Source organism: Neolamprologus multifasciatus, chromosome 17, assembly GCF_963576455.1.
Source record: "Neolamprologus multifasciatus chromosome 17, fNeoMul1.2, whole genome shotgun sequence".
Classification (NCBI taxonomy): Eukaryota; Metazoa; Chordata; class Actinopteri; order Cichliformes; family Cichlidae; genus Neolamprologus; species Neolamprologus multifasciatus.
Window position 1 is genome coordinate 34,786,080 of NC_140455.1, and position 19,816 is coordinate 34,805,895.

The following is a 19,816-nucleotide window of genomic DNA, read 5'->3' on the forward strand; positions in this document are numbered from 1 at the left end:
AGGCTATAAACAAGACTGCTAAAAAAAAAAAAAAAAAAACCCAACTCTGCTACTTTGCTCCTTCTTTCTAGATGTACTTGCTGCTTTGCCACATTGCAGTACTATTAAAGGTAAGTTACACCTTTGTGTAGCTTGACAAAGGGGGTTACCGATTTTGTTGTGACCACTGATGCTGTTCCATATTTGCCATTTTGTAAAAAGGCTTTGATAGCACTGTTCTTTACTTAATGACCCAATCTATTGTGAATATTCCTATGAAAACCAGATCATATGTTATATTAAGATTATTACCAGCATACGTTTGTTTTTGAGCTCAAACCACCTTTTAGTTTATGGTTTGTTTATTTTAGCATGTGAATTTATTACTTCCAGGCTGGACTACTGCAATTCATTATTATCAGGATGTCCAAAAAACTCACTGAAAAGCCTTCAGTTAATCCAAAATGCTGCAGCAAGAGTACTGACAGGGACTAGAAAGAGAGAGCATATTTCTCCTGTTTTGGCTTCCCTTCATTGGCTTCCTGTTAAATCCAGAATTGAATTCAAAATCCTGCTCCTCACATACAAGGTCTTAAATAATCAGGCCCCATCTTATCTTAATGACCTTGTAGTACCATATCACCCTATTAGAGCACTTCGCTCTCGCTCTGCAGGCCTACTTGTTGTTCCTAGAGTATTTAAAAGTAGAATGGGAGGGAGAGCCTTCAGTTTTCAGGCCCCTCTTCTGTGGAACCAGCTTCCAGTTTGGATTCGGGAGACAGACACTATCTCTACTTTTAAGATTAGGCTTAAAACTTTCCTTTTTGCTAAAGCATATAGTTAGGGCTGGACCAGGTGACCCTGAATCCTCCCTTAGTTATGCTGCAATAGATGTAGGCTGCCGGGGGATTCCCATGATGCATTGAGTTTTTCCTTTCCAGTCACCTTTCTCACTCACTATGTGTTAACAGACCTCTCTGTATTGAATCGTATCCGTTATTAATCTCTGTCTCTCTTCCACAGCATGTCTTTTATCCTGTCTTCCTTCTCTCACCCCAACCGGTCGCAGCAGATGGCCGCCCCTCCCTGAGCCTGGTTCTGCCGGAGGTTTCTTCCTGTTAAAAGGGAGTTTTTCCTTCCCACTGTCGCCAAAGTGCTTGCTCATAGGGGGTCATATGATTGTTGGGCTTTTCTCTGTATCTATGAAGCGCCTTGAGGCGACATTTGTTGTGATTTGGCGCTATATAAATAAAATTGAATTGAATTGAATTGAATTGAATTGAACACTTATTGTTTTTATGTTTTTCTCTGACTTGCCACCAAAATGGCCTTTTGCTCTCATTTGGCTTAAGGCTTAAAAAAGTACTGATTCTCTGGTATGAAACACTCTGAATTACCATATGTTTTTCTGGTGTGTGCGTTGCAAACAACTTGCACTGATGTCTACTGCCAAATAATTCTTTTAATCAATCATGGACTTTCTGTTTTCTATGGATCATGTGTTGGTTATTGTAGAGACTTGGCTGTTAGCTGCTGAGATGAGATGGCTGGTCTCACCAGGTAGTTATTCCATCTCTCTCCTGTAAAATACTGAAGCATGTTTTTATGGATAGACTGGCCACACATACAGTACATATAAATGTGTACTTTTGCACTTGAATTAATATGAAAATTGGACAAAATTAGAAAATAGATTTGATCTGGGTCCAAAATTAACAAGCAAGTTTCTTTGTACTGGCTCACAGACTTTTGAAAGGGAATGTGAGCGGCAGGCAAGATGACTGAACTTGGACTGGCTCTAATTTCAATCCAACCCATCAATCAGTCACCTAAGTCTAGACTGAGTAGTCAGATATTTTCTATATATTTTTTATTTGTTATTTTGTAAAATAACATATTTTGTTAGCTATCCATTTGTCTCAACCAATCTCTGTTCTTTTCATCTGTCTTGTTGCTAAGCAACAGATGGTATACAGGTCATATGTCGACCCTGCATTTAAATTGCAAATGTTACTAGCGATGCAGCTAAGAAATGATGCGCAGATGGTGGTCATGAATTAAAATGTGCTTCAGCTTAGATTAGTGAGTAACCTTAAAACAAAATAACAGCTGCTTTTAGCAATTAGTGCTACAAATCATCAGGAAAAGAAAGACTTTCTGCACATGTGTTATAAAATCATGAAAAAGAAAACCTACAATGAATTTGACAGTGGAAAAAAAGAACAATATTTGTTTTTAGTTCAGCAGAGAAGTGAAAGTCAAATAATGTGTCGTGTTGCATCTACCCTTTTGCCTGCTTATGATAATGTCACGCAAAAAGATTTTTACAGCATTTGCTGACAAAAATCATGTACATGTGCCACCAACTACGACTAGAAGTAAAAAGACACAAGTTTGGCACATTTGATTGACAAGTTATATGAGACTCTGATTGTATTTAACAATTCCCAATAAAAGTTGAGCAGACATTAAAATCTTCCCATATGGGATGTCAGTTCGGTTCATTGGGTGAACAAGCGGCCATATGCCACATGGCCCGAGTGCAGCCGCCCATGTTTGAGTCCAGCCCTCGGGTCCTTCAATGCATGTCTTCCCCCTCTCTCCCTGTTTCCCTGTCTATCTTCACTGGTGTGCTATCTATTTAAGGCAAAAAAAGATAAATAATAATAATAAAATAAATACAATAGCATAATTATGAGAAGTATGCCCCAAAGAACACTGCATTGTTTTAAAATAATTTATTATGCTTCTCTCAGTATAATTGTTAAGATTTGCTTTTGCTGGCATTCATTTTCTTTATTTAAAAAAAAATTCATTTAATGGTAAAATGGATTGACTTGTCAGAAGCCATCTACGGAGGCTTATCTTCTAGTCCAGATAAGCTCAAGCTTACTGCAAATGTTGCAGTTGTCAGTGTTATTTTGGTTTAGTTCATGCACTTTCAGGGAGAAGCTGATGCTGAGTGGGGAGATTCAGTGTGTGTGTGTTGGAGGACTACGTGCTGAGTGAGTTCTGTAGAAAGCAACTGTATTATCTGGAATTTCTCTATAACAGTTTCACTTTATGTGCAATGGGCATCCTGCCAGTTCAATCCCTCTAGACCCATCTTTATCATCCTAACAACTAAATTAAGAGGGGACTGTGTGCACAGTAGCAGCGAAAAACCCGAACCATTGTTCTCTTTTCCACCACACTGATTGGAAATGGGGAGAAGCCAAAACCGGAAACAACAATATTCCTAAAAGTCTGGGTGTTGGCTTTATGACACATATTTCACATTGAGCCCAAATGTTAACCGCTGGCTACAAGATAACAAGCAGCCGGAGTGTGGGGTGCCTACATGCTGTGTGACTGGCGATGGCTGCACAGCTGAGTTATAGCGATGGGGAGGAGAGACACTGAAATGAAAACGAAACCGCTGGACACACACTGAGTCCCACAAGAAGAGACACGGCACTGCTTGTGCGAGTGTCTGCTTTTGTACATCAGTGTGTGATTATTTGTGCGAGAGCACGAGATTAAAGGCCTTCCTCACTGCTCGCAATGTGGACCCAGGGGATCTATGGATGCCACTCCTTCCAGAGACATGGTGTACTGTCAAGGTTGATTAGCTGGAGGTTGAAACCAATTTCCTCTGTTCTCCTTTAGCCCCAGCTCTTTTTTTCCCTCCCCGATACTCTCGTTCTTCTTCTGCAGCTCTCTTGGCTTTTCACTTGATTTTGCTCTTGCCCGCTAAACACGGGTGCGCTTTGCTTTCCTTCACTGCTCTCCGGCCTCAGTATATCAAAACACAGCTAAAAAAATTTAAAAAAAAATCACAAATACTGCAAATATTTGTGGTTTTATGATCTCTAAGCTGTAAGTAGTTAGATGGACCTAGAAGTGTTTCAGCTGTTGTTTTAAGACACTGTTTTCATTAAGAAAAAGGTGTTTTTTGGGCAGCACATACCTGAAAGACTTTACCCACAAAAATACAGACTAGGGATGGGTACTGGTATCCGGTGCCATGATGGCACCGGTTCTGTCATAAACAGTAGTAACCAGACCGAAAAGCAGCGCACATTTCGGTGCTTTTTTTTTCCTGAGCTGTGATACACTTTAGATTCTAGCCAATCATTTTATGTTTCCGAGGATAGTAGGCGGGTCCAGGTACGTACGTTCTTTTAGAGCAGAGCTACAGATTAAAAATGCCCAAGGCGAAGCGGTCAAAGTCTGGCTGTACTTCACAGCAAAAGATGCAAACTCAGCAGCCTGCAACAAGTGCTTTAAGCTGATACTGTGATACTGTCAAAGGAGGTAACACCTCAAATCCGATGAAACACCTGGCGACACATAGCGGTTTTTTTAAAAGCCGAGAAATGCGCCGTATTTGATAGCTTGCTGCGAGACCTCACACCGAGCGCATCTACTGCGGGTGTGGTGCCTGTTATCGGACCCGGAGTTTGCAACATCCCCCAAAAACCCGAAGAGTAGAGTCCTGGCCCCTAGCCCTGCCAGTGTAGCAGAAATGATGACGGATGATGATGCAGCAGCAGCCGTTCTTCTTTGCATGAGTAGCTTATTGTTGTTCGTGTGTAATTTACGTTGAGTAGGCTAACCACGTTATTACATTAATGCATGTAAGGTGAACTAGCAAACATCATCATAGCTAATAGCGGCTGTCTTCTTGTTTGATGGCAGATACTCCCTTCTCCCTGGCCAAAAAGGCTAAAATGACCAAAGAAAAAGTGGAAAACAGCTAAACATGAGAGGTTTTTGGACAAAGTTTGTGTTTTTTTCCATTGTTTAAGCACTGCTTCCAGCCAAGAGTGAAACCATATATGCCCCATAGCTGCAGAAAAGGCTAACATTGTTATCTTTTTACAAAAAAACAGCTGAACATGAGAGGTTTTTGGACAAAGTTTGTGTTCTCCATTCTTTAAGCACCGGTTTGAGCACCGTTTAAGCACCGGCACCGTTTCAAAAGTACCGGTTTGGCACCGGTATCGGATAAAACCTAAACGATACCCATCCCTAATACAGACCATAACATCTTCACTGTTTATTTTAATAAAGTGGTGGTTTCTAAATAATCAAATATGTCACAATCTGCTGTGACGTTCAGGGGCTTTTGTGTCTTCATGTCAGTTTTCAAATCGGTTTAATATGCTATACACTTATGTCTTTTTCTTTTATCCCTCATATGGTTCCAGCTCTTATCTTTGCACACATGATTTTGCTTTGCAAGAACTGTTCCTTTTAAATGAAGTGAATACATACATTGCTTGCAATGTCTTCACTCTGTTTCTCTTTGTATTATTTCTTCCCTTTTTGTGAGCATATTTTTCTCAGTTTTCTCTGTTTTCAGGATTTGAGAGATCATTTGAGTTAAAACACTGCATTATTTTGTCTTGAGTGTAGTATTTCCAAGTGGTTCTGGGTTTTGGTATCAATATTTATCATTCATTGTTTGATAGCTTTGATTTGCTTGTTTGATTATGTTAGTTCCTCTGTCCTTGTCCTAGTCTCGCCTTTGTGTCTTGTGCTCAGCATCTCCTGTGGAAGTCAGTCTTGTTTCCATGTTTGCTTACCTTTCTGTTTCCCCAGTCTTATCCCAATGTAGTTCTGTCAAGTTCATATGTCTTAGTCCTGGTCTCAGTGTTACTTCCTGCTTTTTTAACCCCTCGTCATGTGTGCACGATGTTCACTTTTGTTTCCCTGTCTCTTTAGTTAGACTTTCTTCAGCTGTGTGTCCAGGTGTATCCACTCTAATATCCTCCTGAGCATTCATACCCTGTATAAAATCAAACAGCAAGTCATGCAGTCTGGCTTTGCAAACATACGTGACAGAATGGGTTGTTCTAAGAGGTCACTGAACAGAATTCCACCATTGCAAGAAGTCAGCTTGTGAAATTTCTTCACTCCGATATTCCATGATGAACTGTAATTGGTATTAATGCAAAGTGGAAGCAGCAGACAACTCCATCACCAAGTCGCAGAAAGTTACAGTACACTGCCTTACAAACTATGGAGTACATGGTTTGCAGAGACACTGAATGAAAGAGTTGTGGCATCTCCATTCACACCAGTGGACCTTGTTTTTTTACAGCAATGGCAGATCAGCCTTGCAATAATTATGGAAGTGAGCAACATAGAGATATAACAGCACAGAGATTGAGATGTTGGTATGGTAAATGGCCTGTATTTGTATAGCGCTTTTTACTAGTCCCCCCTAGGGACCCCAAAGCGCTTTACACACCCAGTCATCCACCCATTCACTCTCACATTCACACACTGGTGGAGGCAAGCTACAGTTGTAGCCACAGCTGACCGACTACAGCTCAGTCGGCCCCATTCTGCCAACCTAGTCCAATATTATCGGCTCCCGCTGGCAGAGCCTTTTATGATGTGGTCGAGCAAAGGTCAGCTCACGCAATAATTGACCGTGAAGAAGGAAGCATTTTCTCTGCCTTTTCCTTGTCTCCCTTCAGCTCCCTTTCTACCTGAGATCTCTATTTGCAGTGTTCAATAATCTCAGTGTAAAGCACAGGATGTCGAAATTAAGTCTGCCCTGGGGCAGACTGACAGAAGCAAGGCTGCCATATCACTCTAACCATCACCAGTAGGTGGTAGCTTCCCAACCCCCTGAACCACGGTCACCACGTCTAGGTTACTGTTAGCAGGACATAACGCGTTACTGTAATCTGATTACTTTTTTCAGGTAACGAGTAAAGTAAGGGATTACTATTGCAAAAACGGTAATTAGATTATCGTTACTTTCCCGTAGGAACGCTGCGTTACTGCGTTACTAAAACCGTGATTTTTTTGCGAGAATGTCTCATGACAGTGACGTAAGCAAGTGCGACGTTCGTGACAACAGCTGTGTGCAGATCAACAATGGATAATATATCGAGTACGGGAGAGAGTATGAGCGTGCAGCGTTTAAAGCGTGGAAGTACTGACCATACTTTAAGTTTGATTCCATAAAAAGTGACAAAAACATTAGTGTCCGTTGTGCGTGGGAAGAAAACTTCTTTTTACAGCGAAAAAAAACCCCCTAAACTTCCGAGCAAGCACCGAGTAGCTACGACGTAATGGGAAACTCACAGAGAAACTCACGGATTCTTCCACTGACCGCTGCGGCACACCTGCACCAGGGTAAACCTCCGCCTACCCCACTCCTGCTTTACAGGTGAAAATAGAGCAACAGGACCGCTAGTCTTTGACTTTATTTATTTTCTGCTATGTTTTACTTGCATCTATTTGAAAGACTGAGTGTAAACACACAAAAAAAATAATTATTTTATGTGCTGGAATGTGCAGAAAATAGGTTTAAATATTAAACAAATTTCTTCCAGTCAGAGAATGTTGCATATAATTAAATTTTTGCTTGATGCATAAAGATTAAAACTAATAAAACAAGTTTTAAAAAGAGACTTTTCCATTTGATTACATTTTGTATGATGGATTATGCAGAAAGAGTAGAATTGGGCTGAAAGATCTATCGCTTTATCACCTATTCAGGTTGTAAATCGTGTTTTTAAAAAGTAACTAAATAACTAAGTAATTAATTACTTTTGAAAATAAGTAACCAGTAAAGTAACGGGATTACTTTTTTGGGGAAGTAATCAGTAATTAGTTACTGATTACTTTTTTCAAGTAACTTGACCAACACTGGACATAACTATAGTCACAGTCTGTTGTTTGTATGTTCTGTTATTTTAATGCCAATTTACCAGATGTTACAGAATTAGAGATTCAAAGTTCGTTTTTTTGTAGTGAAGTTGAACTTAGGTTGATGTTTCATATGACAACCCAAATTCTGAACTCCTGCTGACGCAACTCTGACTTAATCAAGAGGTCTGATAGTGTGGAGATGATAAAGGACATGATAGCAGACACGAGGAAGAAGAGGAGACCCTACTGGCCAGTTTTCATCCGGGAGCTTTAAGTGGAGAGGGTGAGCAGCTTTAAATACATGGGCGTCTACATCAGTGAGGACCTCACCCGGACATTTAACAGCACACAGCTGGTTATGAGGGCTCAACAGTGACTGTATTTTCTCAGGAGCTGTGGAAGTTCGGCATTCTTCAACTTCTGCAGCTGCATAGCTGAGAGCTTCTTGACCAGCTACATCATAGTGTGGCATGGCAACGGCAATGCTTTGGACTGCAAATGCCTGCAGAGTGTGGTGAAGACTGATAAAGAGATCATTAGGAGTCCACTGCCCTCTCTGCAGTATTTACTATCGCAGAGTTCAGTCTACGGCACATACAGCTGATGTAGCATTCTGAAGTGCACAGTAATCGTAGCTTATTGCAGCTCAGATTCTTTTATTTTATTTATATTGTGTGTATGTTTCTTTAGAACTATGTAGTTTTTAAATTATGGTTTATTTTTCTTATCATTTTGATATTTTTTCAGAAGGAAGAATCGCATTGTTCAGGAAAACATGTTTCTTTACTGTGTATGACAATAAAACTAGCTGAGCCGGTCATGTAGGTGTAATGTGTAGGTGGCCTAGTACTTTTGTCCATAGTGTATTTTTATGTTATGAAATCTTGCTAATCATTTCCTAATCTACACCTAGTACCAGTGCCCTTTAACAGCTAGCCTGCTGGCTTCATCTCCTCCCTAAATCCAACCAAGGGTAGTGGCTTTGGCCGTAGTAACTCAAGTCAGTGCTTGTGATTCCACCAGATGCCCTGTAGTGTAGCACATTTCAGAAAAGTCCCAGGAGGAGAAGTTGTGTTGCAAAAAGTACATGTCCATTCTACTTTCGAACAAGATTTGCCTCATACTGCATGGAGCAGATGAGGAGGGCAGGAAGTCAGACAGAGGAGCATCTGGTGAATTTTGAAAACAAAAGACTTGAAGCTGTGCAAAAAGACACAATAAAACCCAGTGCATTCCCAGTCTTATTCACCAGCAGCACAAACTTGCCGCTGTCATTCTTTGCTCCTTTACCGCACTGCCAACCTGTTTTGGTAGCAGTCTGTCTGGGAAGCTGCCTTCAGTCGACCCTTGGCTCTCTCTCTGTGCCATCTGCACCTCAAAGACTTTTACAAAAAGCCCTTAAAACCACCTCCTCACCCCGTGCTCTGCTTCTGGCTGCTGTCTTTATTTTTTTAAAAGCTCTAAAGCTTGGCATAAAACCAGCGGCAACCATCTTTGTTGTCTTACATCTGGCCATTAAAATCAACGATAAAGCTTATTGCCAAGTAATAGCAGTGGTTTTCTTTCTTCCCAGTGGAAGCTGATTCAGTCCCTGGATTCAAAGTAGAGATTTGTCTAAATCAAGATTTTGTATGGCCGGCATTTTTTTTTTGCAGTTCCTACAAATCAAATTTCACGCACACTTGATGGTCTGGGCTTACCACATCACTAACAGTCTTGTGCATGCCACTGAAACTGACTACTCTTGCTGTGGGGAAACAACAAGAGTTTTTCCGGTGCATTTGTGTCTCTCTCATTCAGACACACAACAAAAAACGAAAGAAAGAGCAGAGTGTAGATAAACAGTGAGATAAAAGTGAATAAACACTGTTGTATTTGTGCGTGTGCATGCATGCATTAAGAGACTGTGTACCCATAGCCCGGTTTGAGCGAGATTTAAAAAGAGATTTTGGGAAAATGATTTGCAGGCTCAGGCAGTGAGTGTCCATTACACACAGGCATTGAACACAGCAAATGTATTGATTGCCAAAATATTAGCTAATGAAGCTCAGTCGGCCCCATTCTGCCAACCTAGTCCAATATTATCGGCTCACGCCGGCAGAGCCTTTTATTATGTGGTCGAGCAAAGGTCAGCGCACGCAATAATTGACCGTAAAGAAGGAAGCATTTTCTCTGCCTTTTCCTCGTCTCCCTTCAGCTCCCTTTCTACCTGAGATCTCTATTTGCACTGTTGAATAATCTCAGTGTGAAGCACAGGATGTCAAAATTAAAAGAAAAAGTAATCTGTGACATTTTCAGAGCACCGTTGAAACAAAAGAGACAACCTACGCCCAGTTCTTTTTATTTAGCACAAAGCCGCTCCAAATACTGTCAAAAATGGAGCATCCATTTAATTTAGTAAAGGAAGTGATGAAAATGATCTTGAACACCAAACCCCGTTACGCAAGGACAGACAAAAGATAAGAACTCCCCCTTCAGAAACTCAAATTGTGTCAACAGAATCATCAGATGGATAATGCCACGTTGCAGCTCGCACTGTTTGACTGGCAGGTCGCCACCAGCGCTGTAGGAGTCAAGAGCACGCAACTGTTCTTTAAGCAGAAAAGGACCTCATCACGCAGCAGGAGGAGAGCATAAACAGTCACGTCAGGCTCACTGAGATCACATTAGAATGATTGGAAAGGAAGACGCTGCCTTCAAGGCTGTGGGCTGTGACTCTGTCAGATGTGAGGTGTTAACATAGCTGTGAGGTGCTCTTTGAAACGAGTGTACATTTCATGGAAATCAGCGACTACACTGAAACTGTTCGCATGTGAGCCAGGCTTTGTGGTGAAATGCACAACAGCATGCGCTTAATCATTTTATGAAAGGGCAGATTTTGTGTTTATGGAAACTGCGTGTGTGCAGTTTTAACCGCAGCAATTAACCACATGTTGCTCATGCGAGTTAAAGCAAGCTAACCTTTAACTGCGGCTTATTTTTGGTGAGCCAATCACACCCAGTGTTGGTCAAGTTACTTGAAAAAAGTAATCAGTAACTAATTACTGATTACTTCCCCAAAAAAGTAATCCAGTTACTTTACTGATTACTTATTTTCAAAAGTAATTAATTACTTAGTTACTTAGTTACTTTTTAAAAACACGATTTACAACCTGAATAGGTGATAAAGTGATAGATCTTTCAGCCCAATTCTACTTTTTCTGCATAATCATCATATAAAATGTAATCAAATGGAAAAGTCTCTTTTTAAAACTTGTTTTATTAGTTTTAATCTTTTAACTTTATGCATCAAGCAAAAATTTAATTATATGCAACATTCTGTGACTGGAAGAAATTAATTTAACATTTAAACCTATTTTCTGCACATTCCAGCACATAAAATAAAATATTTTTTGTGTTTACACTCAGTCTTTCAAATAGATGCAAGTAAAACACAGCAGAAAATAAATAAAGTCAAAGACTAGCGGTCCTGTTGCTCTATTTTCACCTGTAAAGCAGGAGTGGGGTAGGCGGAGGGTTACCCTGGTGCAGGTGTGCTGCGGCGGTCAGTGGAAGAATCCGCGAGTTTCTCTGTGAGTTTCCCATTACGTCGTAGCTACTCGGTGCTTGCTCGGAAGTTTAGGGGTTTTTTTTCCCTGTAAAAAGAAGTTTTCTTCCCACGCACAACGGACACTAATGTTTTTGTCACTTTTTATGGAATCAAACTCAAAGTAAGGTCAGTACTTCCATGCTTTAAACGCTGCACGCTCATACTCTCTCTGCACTTGATATATGATCCATTGTTGATCTGCACACAGCTGTTGTCACGAATGTCACACTCGCTTACGTCACTGTCATGAGACATTCTCCCAAAAAAAAATCACGGTTTTAGTAACGCAGTAAGGCAGCGTTCCTATGGGAGAGTAACGGTAATCTAATTCCCGTTTTTGCAATAGTAATCCCTTACTTTACTCGTTACTTGAAAAAAGTAATCGGATTACACTGCCCATCTCTGATCACACCTGCGGTAAAAATATACTTTTTCCATGATTTCTTTTTCTCTTCTCCTTCCCTGGTACAAGCACACTGGATCTGGAGCTTTGTTACAATCCGAACATGTTACTTTGTTGATTTGTTAATCAACAAAAGGAGGACAAAAACATTATGCTGCTCATGCGGGCTGATTTTTTTTGCAGAAACACAGGGATCAGGAAAAAAAAGACTCCTCCCCTCACCTCCTCCGCTGTCCTTCTCTTCTTCCTCGATGCTGTTTTTGATGCTGTCGTACTCCTCGTCTATGTTCTGGTTGCCTCGGATCTGACTGAGCACGCGGCGGGCCTTCTGGGTCAGCCCACGCTGAATTAACCAGCGAGGGCTCTCTGGCAGGAAGAGGAATCCCATGAACTGGAGCACAGCGGGGAGCACAGACAGACCCAACATGTACCTGCGAGAGGAGAGAAGGAACACATGGAGTGAGACTAATTATGATCACAGAAATGCTGTTTTTAGTTTTCTTTGTTTGTTAGCTTTTGACTAATGAAGGGTTTGAAAAGGTTGAAAAGGTTTGATGTGCAAAATTCAACCGCATATGCAAGAACAATCAGGTTTCAGCAACGCTCCCCTGCATTCACTTTATGCTGACAACACGTGGTTTACTTCATTAAAATTAAACACTGGGGAAAATGTCAAGGCTTTTTTCAGATTCCTCTGCTTAAAATAACCTCAACATGTAGATTAAGCGTTTAAATTAATCGCTGCACATTAGAGAAAAAGTTCCACTTGCTAGAAGCCTTGCTTGAGAAAGAAAATCAAAACAATAAAGCGTCACTATCTAATATCACTGCATAATTAGTTTACCCTAGCAAAGGCACACTATGCTGCACTGAAGTGTAAAAAAACTGCAGGATTGCTCTGCAAGCATAACATAACATGTGCCAGTAAGGCAAAGAATAGGAGGCTATAAGAAAACTACACAGGGTAAAAGGAGGCTGTAATAATGACAAATTGCTAGAGACTGCAGTAAACAGCCAGAAGTACAAGGTTTTTCTTCTTCTGCGAAGGCAACGACGTCAATCTGAGAACATCTGTAATCTTAACTCAATCGGTTTTCCATTATCATTATGAATCACACCAATCTAAGGCTCCGAACAATCTCCTTTGTGTCTATCAGAACTGCAGCTGAGGCAAATCCTTTCAAAACGGCTAATTCTTATCAACAGTATCTCGCAGCTCAAAGACTCCGAAGACCGCGAAGCTGCATTCAGCGTGACACGAGGAAAGGACGCGAACAGAAGAAAGAGAAAACAAGAGTATTGCTCCAAATACAGCACAGCTGCTCCCAGTAAATGCTAAAGACTGACCCGTGCTTGTGTTGACATTTTGAATGAGGGTTTGAGCCGGAATGAAAAGATTTTCTGGCATTTCATACGCTAAGAAGCCAAAAGAGAGACGATGCTATCACATCTGATTGTATGACTATCATTAACAAAGGCGGCGCTGTTTACATCCTGTGAGAAGTGTAAAAGTTCTGCTTCTGTATTCCTTTTTCTGGTGAGATACAAATTGCGGCGTGGAAGGTGCTATAACACATTTTGCGTGCACTGAAAGGTGGAGCTTGGATGTAGCTTTGGGGTTTGAAAAGTGAATTCCTTAACCCTGTATTTTTTTTTAAATGGCCACTAGAATAGGTTGGAAAACTAGGGGAAAAGTGGGAAAACTGACCTTGGACTGAGTTTCAGGAATGAGCGTTATTATTGGCTGACAACTTGTGAATGTCGAGTGTTTCAAACGATGGTTCGATAACCACTGGGGGTGAAAGGTGTGTGTGAAAAGTTCACGAGTGTGTGTCTGACCTCCAACCGTCATGGCGCAGATAGCTGAAGGCTCCGTCGATGAGGCTGGCTGTGAACTGCCCCCCCGTGATGAAGAGGGTGTTAACGGTGACTAGCTGACCCCTTAGGTGGGGTGGAGAGGCCTCAGCGATGTACACGGGAACTGTCATAGAGGCAATACCTGTACAGTAGAGGACAGAGAGGGAAAGGAGACGATTAGGAGTAGGAACTATTGGCTGAAGTAGAATTTCCAAATGTCGACAAGTTTATATAGCAAAATGTAAAACACATTTTATCCATCCATTTTCTTCTGCATTGAAATTCATGGTCGAGGGGGGACTGAAGCATATTCCACATCTTAAAGGTGAGGGGCATGGTACACCCTGCACAAGTCACTAGTTTGCCTCAGTGCTAAAAGTCAGAGACAGCCTATTTACATTCACATTTATAACTGTGGGCACTTTAGAATCACCAATTAACCTAACCCTGTGTTTTTGGACTCTGGAACGAAGCCCTAGCGGCCAGCGAGCACTCATGCAGACCCAGGGAGAACATGCAAACTTAAAGGTCCTAGGCAAGATTCAAACCCAAGGAACTGAGTTGGTCATGCTCAGTCATCGAGGTAAGGAAATCCCAGGAAGTTGATTCTGTTCATTTAGACTTCAATCCAACCGATGACCCAAAAGTGGCACTCAAAAACAATATTTAAGCCGCTTTAACCATATTTAACCCTCATAATGTCCTCCCAATTTTCATACACCTGGGGTCCTCAGGGGTCAAAAATGTCCCCACTTCATTTGAGTGTTTTTTAAAGTATAAAGTATAAATTGTCAATCAATTCAGTGTTACATCTTAGTTTTACTTAAGACCAACACATTAACACAAAATTTACCCAACATTTTACATTTTAGGGCCACCACACCTTGTTTACAAAAAATACACCCTGTTTTTAAGTGAAAATAAAACAAGAAAATTTAATATTTAATTGTTTAGATAATTTTGACTATCTGACTAACTACAGAGTGCTATATGTTGAACTTCAGTGAGAATTTTTTTTTTGAACCATTTAAATTTTTTAAATGGCAGCACATAATCACACCTGGGGTGCTCAGGGGTCAAAAATGTCCCCACTTCATTTGACTGTTTTTTTAAAATATAAAGTATAAATTGTCAATCAATTCAGTGTTACACCTTAGTTTTACTTAAGACCAACACACTAACACATAATTTACCCAACATTTTACATTTTAGGGCCACCACACCTTGTTTACATGAAGTACACTGTGTTTTTAAGTGGGAATAAAACAAGAAAATAAAATATTTAATTGTTTAGCTAATTTTGACTATTTGTCTAACTAAAAAATGCTGTATGTTGAACTTTAGTGAGAAAGTTTTTTTTCAAGCGTTTATAAATTTTAAATGGCAGCACATAATAACACCTGTGGTCCTCAGGGGTCAAAAATGTCCCCACTTCATTTGACTGTTTTTTCAAGTATAAAGTATAAATTGTCAATCAATTCAGTGTTACATCTTAGTTTTACTTAAGACCAACACATTAACACATAATTTACCCAACATTTTACATTTTAGGGCCACCACACCTTGTTTATAAAAAATACACTGTGTTTTTGAGCAAAAACAAATTGAGAAAATAAAATATTTAATTGTTTAGATAATTTTGACTATCTGACTAACTACAGAGTGCTGTATGTTGAACTTTAGTGAGAAAGTTTTTTTTGAAGCATTTATAAATTTTATATGGCAGCACATAATCACACCTGTGGTCCTCAGGGGTCAAAAATGTCCCCATCTGGTTTGATTGATACTTAATTAATATGAAGTCAATTTTTCCCCCACTTTTAATTAAAACTTAATTCAAACATTTTTAAACATTTTTTTTATTCCATTTCAAATTTAAGTCTGATAAAAACCTCATAAAAAGGAATTTTTTCTTTGTTTTCGGGTAAAAAATAAATTAAATCATCAGTTATCGTGATTATCGTTTCACAACCAGAGTCGGTTGCTTTAACAGATGATCACAGACGGGTTTATGTCAAAGTTAATTTAGAAAGCTGTTTTTAAACTACTTCAAGTTTTTTTACTGGCAGCAAATAATCACATCTGTTGTCCTCTGGGCTCAAAAATGACCCCGTTTGCTTTGACTGTTTATAAAGCAAGAAGTATAAAATATCATCCATCTCTGTGTTTCAAGGTTTTATTCAACTTTATTCCAACTTGTTACCTGACAGTTTTCTATATTTTGGCATGGTGGGAACACCAGGGCATGGGGTCTGAGTAAAGGCAAACTTTCATGAGGACAAAGACGTGTCCATATTTGACACAAGCACGTTTGAGCACGTTTGTGTCATGAACGATGATCATCTATTGTGTCTTTATCAAGAAATTATATCCTTTTTGTGCTTCTATAATTAATCTTGTGTCACCTTTAAAACTTCTCTACCAGACTCAGGATGTCATAAACTGGCCGTAGCGACTCTACTGGATGCACGGCAGTAAGAATCAACACACCCACATACGCCTACAGCTGCATTCGATCCATTTTTCCTCCTCTCTCGTTGTCCCTCCTTTTTTGTCATTGAGTTGGCTGCAGAGCAGCTCATCTGCTGATTGGATGGTTGTTGGTTCAATCTCTGTGTGCTCTAGTCTGGAGTTCTTACCAAGGTGTCCTTGGGCAAGTTACTGAACCCCAACTTGGTCTCTGATGCATCCATTGGCATGTAAACGTTCAAAGGCAGAATACAAGCAGAATACACTGTGTGTAATGCTTTCAGTACTCGAGTAGAAAAGCAACTGAAGGAGTATGGGACCTGGCACATGTGCTTGGACTGTGGTAGATCGTCTTTCTCTGAGGCACATGAGAGACTCATGCATCGTCTGACACTGGGAAGGATAGAAGACCAGATCAATGTTTCCTCACATTACTGCAAATACTCCTCTGTCTCAGCTGACTCCTCTTTCCTGCTTGATTCTTTGTCTTCATCATAATTGAAATGAAAGATGTGTAGTCCTCTGACACATCTTCTATTTCAGTTTCACAATCTGAAAATTCAAGAAACTTCAAGAAGCCCAGTCACTTTCTTTCCAAGCTTCTCAGACTACCATGTCCTGGAGGCCTGAGAACCTACTTGAACATAGTTCAGATTCTTCATCACTTTCCTTCACTTCATAGCCTTCTTCCACTTCTGCAGGTGGGTGATGTGCTTTTTCAGAGAAAGGGTAACATGTGCTCTAAATATTAGCTATATTTTCATTATCTTCTAACCCTGGATCTTCCTGAACATTGATTCTTCCTCCTCATTATACTAGAGGATAATATGTGCTTTGTCCTGCTGGTCATTGCTTTGCACAACATGGTAAAAAAACGGAAGAAAAAAAAATTAAGACAGACTTTTGCGAGATCTCGCAAAACAAACTCGGGATCTCGCAAAACAAACTCGGGATCTCGCAAAACAAACTCGGGATCTCGCAAAACTTTTGCGAGATCTCGCAAAACAAATTCGGGATCTCGCAAAACTTTTGCGAGATCTCGCAAAAGTTTTAGCCGCATTCTTCCCATTAGCTTCGAGCTAATGGGAGGTCGAGACCTACTACAGCCGGGAGGAACACCGCTTTCCCGGCACATCGTGCCTCGTGCGGCTAAAACGTTTGCGAGATGTATTCTTATAACTGTTACCTTTTTCTTTTACCCCTGGCTATTTGTGTTCATGTTTTGTTGTTTTGTATACTTCATCTGTTCGTATGTTGTATACTCATATTTTTTTAATTAAAGTTTAAAAAAAAAAAAAAAAAAAAAAAAAGGAGGGAAAAAAATGGAGGGAAAAAAAAGGAGGGAAAAAAAAAAGGAGGAAAAAAAAAAAAAACTTTTGCGAGATCCCGAGTTTGTTTTGCGAGATCTCGCAAAAGTTTTGCAAGATCTCACAAAAATTTTGCGAGATCCCGAGTTTGTTTTGCGAGATCTCGCAAAAGTTTTGCGAGATCCCGAGTTTGTTTTGCGAGATCTCGCAAAAGTTTTGCGAGATCCCGAGTTTGTTTTGCGAGATCCCGAGTTAGTTTTGCGAGATCTCGCAAAACTTTTGCGAGATCCCGAGTTAGTTTTGCGAGATCTTGCAAAACTTTTGCGAGGTCTCGCAAAAGTCCGTCTTAATTTTTTTTTCTCCCATGTCCCCTGCGGGGCTCCGTACAATACGAAGCACTTTGATGCGACTGTTGTTGTGATTCGGTGCTGTGTAAATAAACTTTCATTGAATATAGAGCACCTGCCTCCTCATTGTGCTGCCTGTTGTTGTTGTTGTTGTGGTTGTTATGACCTTTGCTTGACCCCACACATCAGTGATCCAAGATCAAAGATGTTTGAAAGCAGTATGTTGTGAAAATACGGCTCTTTGCAACACTTTGTACTTTGGGGTCATTTTTGACCCCTGAGGACAGCAGGTGTTATAAAATCCAATAAAAACCCCATAAATAAATCAAATTACTTAAAACTTATTCCAATCACGCATAGTACAGTAATGAATAACTTCTGTTATTTTCAGACCATTTAATGAATAAAAAACACATTTTTGATAGCAAAAGATTTCTTTAGAGGACAAAAATGACCCATGGACAGCACAAGGGTTAAAGTTAGCAGACATACCATTTCACAATCACTTTATTTCTGTGATACATTTCAGCCATTTCATTCCCACAGACATGCACACTCGAACATGGTAATTGCAGAAATAAAGCGTACATTACAGATTTTAATTTAATTTTGTGGAATCTGCAGTGGCCCTAGACTAATCATCGTGACACTAATCTGACATGTTAACGCTTTGGCTTGTTAGGACAATTTAAACGGCAAAATAGCCTTTTTTAAATTCAGTAAGTGACTTTTACGAAAACAAATGTGCACACTTATTGAAGTTATTTGGGTAATGTTTGCAACGCCTACAAAAAGTTATGCTTGGTCTTTTTCAGTAAGTTTGACCATATTTGCTCAACGGTACCAACAGTGATGTCACAAAGATGTTGACGTAAATCCAAGAGACAGAAACAAGCATACTGCAGTGTCTTCCAGTGTGCTACTCACACACGGTACACAGGCTGACCACACACAAACACAAACACAATGCACACTCTCAAAAACACAAACCGAAACGTGTGTGACTGGATGTCTGACGAGGTGCCATGAGGCTGAGGCTTTCTGCAGCTGGCTCCCCATAAGCTCTATTAATAGTCTGCCATCTACACACCCCACTCCACCCCTCGCCTCCCTACAGCCACCGCCCTGGCCTGAACGGCCGCCATGACTACGTGGCTACCCGTCGCTATGGAAACCACTTGCTGGGAAACGAGCCACGCTGTCTCCAAGCGGGCACCACACTGTGGCAGCTCTGGGAAGACAAATCAATAAGCAAGATAGGAGGAAATTTACTGTTTTTCTTTCTCTCCCTTTTTTAAAATTAATTTGTTCACTGCTTTTTCTCAAACAAGAAGGACAAAAAAAATCTTGAGGCGTTTAATAAAAGAGCACAAAACCCCAAATTACAAACTAATAAAAGGTGAACTGCAAGAGAAACTGTGGTTTAATGTCAGATTGGAAATCCGTGTGCGTGATTGGGGGATGGGCACGCCAAAACACACGTGGAAACACTCCGCTCTGCTCTCACACAACCTCGAACTGCAAACACACCCTAAGGATTTAGAGTCAAGTCTTTATCTTTGTTATGGCTAAAAAAAGGATTACCATCTGATGGCGGAAATCCGAGATCCAGAACACCCCCTGAAATCGAATCAAGTGCTCTTTGGCAATGAAGCCTGTCTGCTCAGCCCAATTTAATAGAAATGCATTTATAAGCCTTGGAGACGTCCTGCCGAAAGATGAATGCATGACAAACCCAATCGCGTCCACGGGTTACACTAAAGTTAGGATTCTGAAACTTTGCCTTGTGGAACTTAGCATAAATATCTGGGGGGGAAAAGCATAGATGTGTTTACTGCGGTTCCCTATAGCTTTAGCATTCAGCTGTTACGGTCCCTGTCTGATCTTCAGGAGCATTAGCATCACGCTCTGCTGCACCTTTAGCCAAAGCCTTTGTGTTATCCTCTCTTCTGGACATTAAATTAGGAAAACAAAGAAAAAATGTAACATCATTCTAACAGAGCTGTTCAGCAGGGAGAGTTCATCTAGGCTTTAGCAGGGCTTAGAAGTAAAAGTCTTTATTTATCGTTGGCTCACTAACTAATAGCTGGAACCTTTCCACACTAAAATAGACATGTAAATCCCATCAGTGTTAAAGACATAGAACTGAGCCTGTCTAATGACTATTACTCTCCGTGTACTTGAACTGTGCTGCTAGGAGGCTTTTAAT

At 40.4% G+C, this 19,816-nt stretch overlaps 1 protein-coding gene across 1 annotated transcript in view; it reads right to left on the reverse strand.

Moving 5' to 3' along the window:
• Nucleotides 1-19,816, reverse strand: part of slc2a13a (solute carrier family 2 member 13a) — a 106,005-nt gene that overhangs the window by 71,855 nt on the left and 14,334 nt on the right. The window contains exons 2-3 of the mRNA XM_085137987.1: nucleotides 13,467-13,626; nucleotides 11,850-12,058 (exon numbers count right to left, since the gene is read on the reverse strand). Coding sequence (XP_084994113.1) covers nucleotides 11,850-12,058; nucleotides 13,467-13,626 — 369 coding nt within the window. The remainder of the gene's footprint in view (nucleotides 1-11,849; nucleotides 12,059-13,466; nucleotides 13,627-19,816) is intronic.